The following is a 1,204-nucleotide window of genomic DNA, read 5'->3' on the forward strand; positions in this document are numbered from 1 at the left end:
CAAAAAAGTACTCCAGAGTGTTGTTCAGCATGGGGGTGAGTAGAAAATGAAGGCTAATCATGTTTTGGGTGTACTATTCCTTTAATAAAGCATTTAGTAACGCTTGTTAGAACAGTTGAACAACTTGCAGATCTGCAGAGGAAAGAGTCCAACAAGGATCCGATGTTGGATTCCTATTTTTTTAAACCCAGTTATGCAGATGAAACTCAGGTTTATCTGATTTAATGACCAGGTGACTCTAGTTCTAATTCTTAGTCTTGTTGAAAGATGCGTGGATATGAATCTTTCTAAATTCAAACTTTGACGCTTTTTGTGTGTTTGATTCAGAAAAAAAGCACCTACTGGAAAGTTTGGGAGTTTCTGTCAAAGAAGAACTCGTTTGTGAGGAAGTCAGCATCATCGCAAATGTCCAGGACCGAGTCCCGGCTGCAGCAGGCCAGCTTCCCAAGCCGGGTCTCTGGGTGGGATGCCAGCAGCTCCTGGGACAGAACGTACCGACTCCCTCCGACGTTGATGACGAAGACCTCGAGGGGATCCCTGATGCATGAAGCCGGTGTCTCACTGAAGAAAACGCTGGAGTCCAGAGACAGCAGAGAGGCGCTGTCAGCGTAGACCTCCAGCCCTGCCATGGAGGTGGTGGGGAGGCTCATGATGGAGGAGAGAGGAGCTGAAGGAGAAATACAAAACATCCAATTTATGTCATTCCAAAGTTTAAAAAAAAAACAATAAACTACTGGACTTCCAAGTTTGAAGATGTTTTGCTTCCCATCTAGGAAGCTTTTTCAATTAAAATGACAGAAATAGCTTTGATTTCCAGGTTTTATCCAGCAGCCCAACAAAGACTTGTTTTAGTTTAGAAAACATGCAAATAGAAACGAAGGAATGGGGGTCATTTAGCTTCTTTTGTTAGCCTGCAATGCCCCATACCTGTCTATGTCTCTGAGAGGGGGGTCGTTAAAGGGAATTGTTGGTCTGGCTGCATGGGCGGATTTAGGAAATTTAGGGCCCTAGGCAAAGAGAGGCAGGGGCCACTTTGAATTGAGAAGACAACGCATGAAACAGCCCCATTCTCCAGATAGAGAAATGTTAATAGAATAGACATCCATTATCTGTTCTAGGTTGTGTCCCTCTCTTCTTGTCCCTTTTCTTCTTGTTTTCCTCTCTATGTTTTGTACTCAGCTGACTTTTCATGCTGTCTCTAAAG

At 43.8% G+C, this 1,204-nt stretch overlaps 1 protein-coding gene across 1 annotated transcript in view; it reads right to left on the reverse strand.

Moving 5' to 3' along the window:
• Nucleotides 1-1,204, reverse strand: part of kcnv1 (potassium channel, voltage gated modifier subfamily V, member 1) — a 24,458-nt gene that overhangs the window by 14,013 nt on the left and 9,241 nt on the right. The window contains exon 2 of the mRNA XM_015391291.1: nucleotides 343-667. Within this exon, the coding sequence (XP_015246777.1) occupies nucleotides 343-667 (325 nt within the window). The remainder of the gene's footprint in view (nucleotides 1-342; nucleotides 668-1,204) is intronic.

Source organism: Cyprinodon variegatus, unplaced genomic scaffold (genome assembly GCF_000732505.1).
Source record: "Cyprinodon variegatus isolate N-32 unplaced genomic scaffold, C_variegatus-1.0 Scaffold534, whole genome shotgun sequence".
NCBI classification, from domain to species: domain Eukaryota; kingdom Metazoa; phylum Chordata; class Actinopteri; order Cyprinodontiformes; family Cyprinodontidae; genus Cyprinodon; species Cyprinodon variegatus.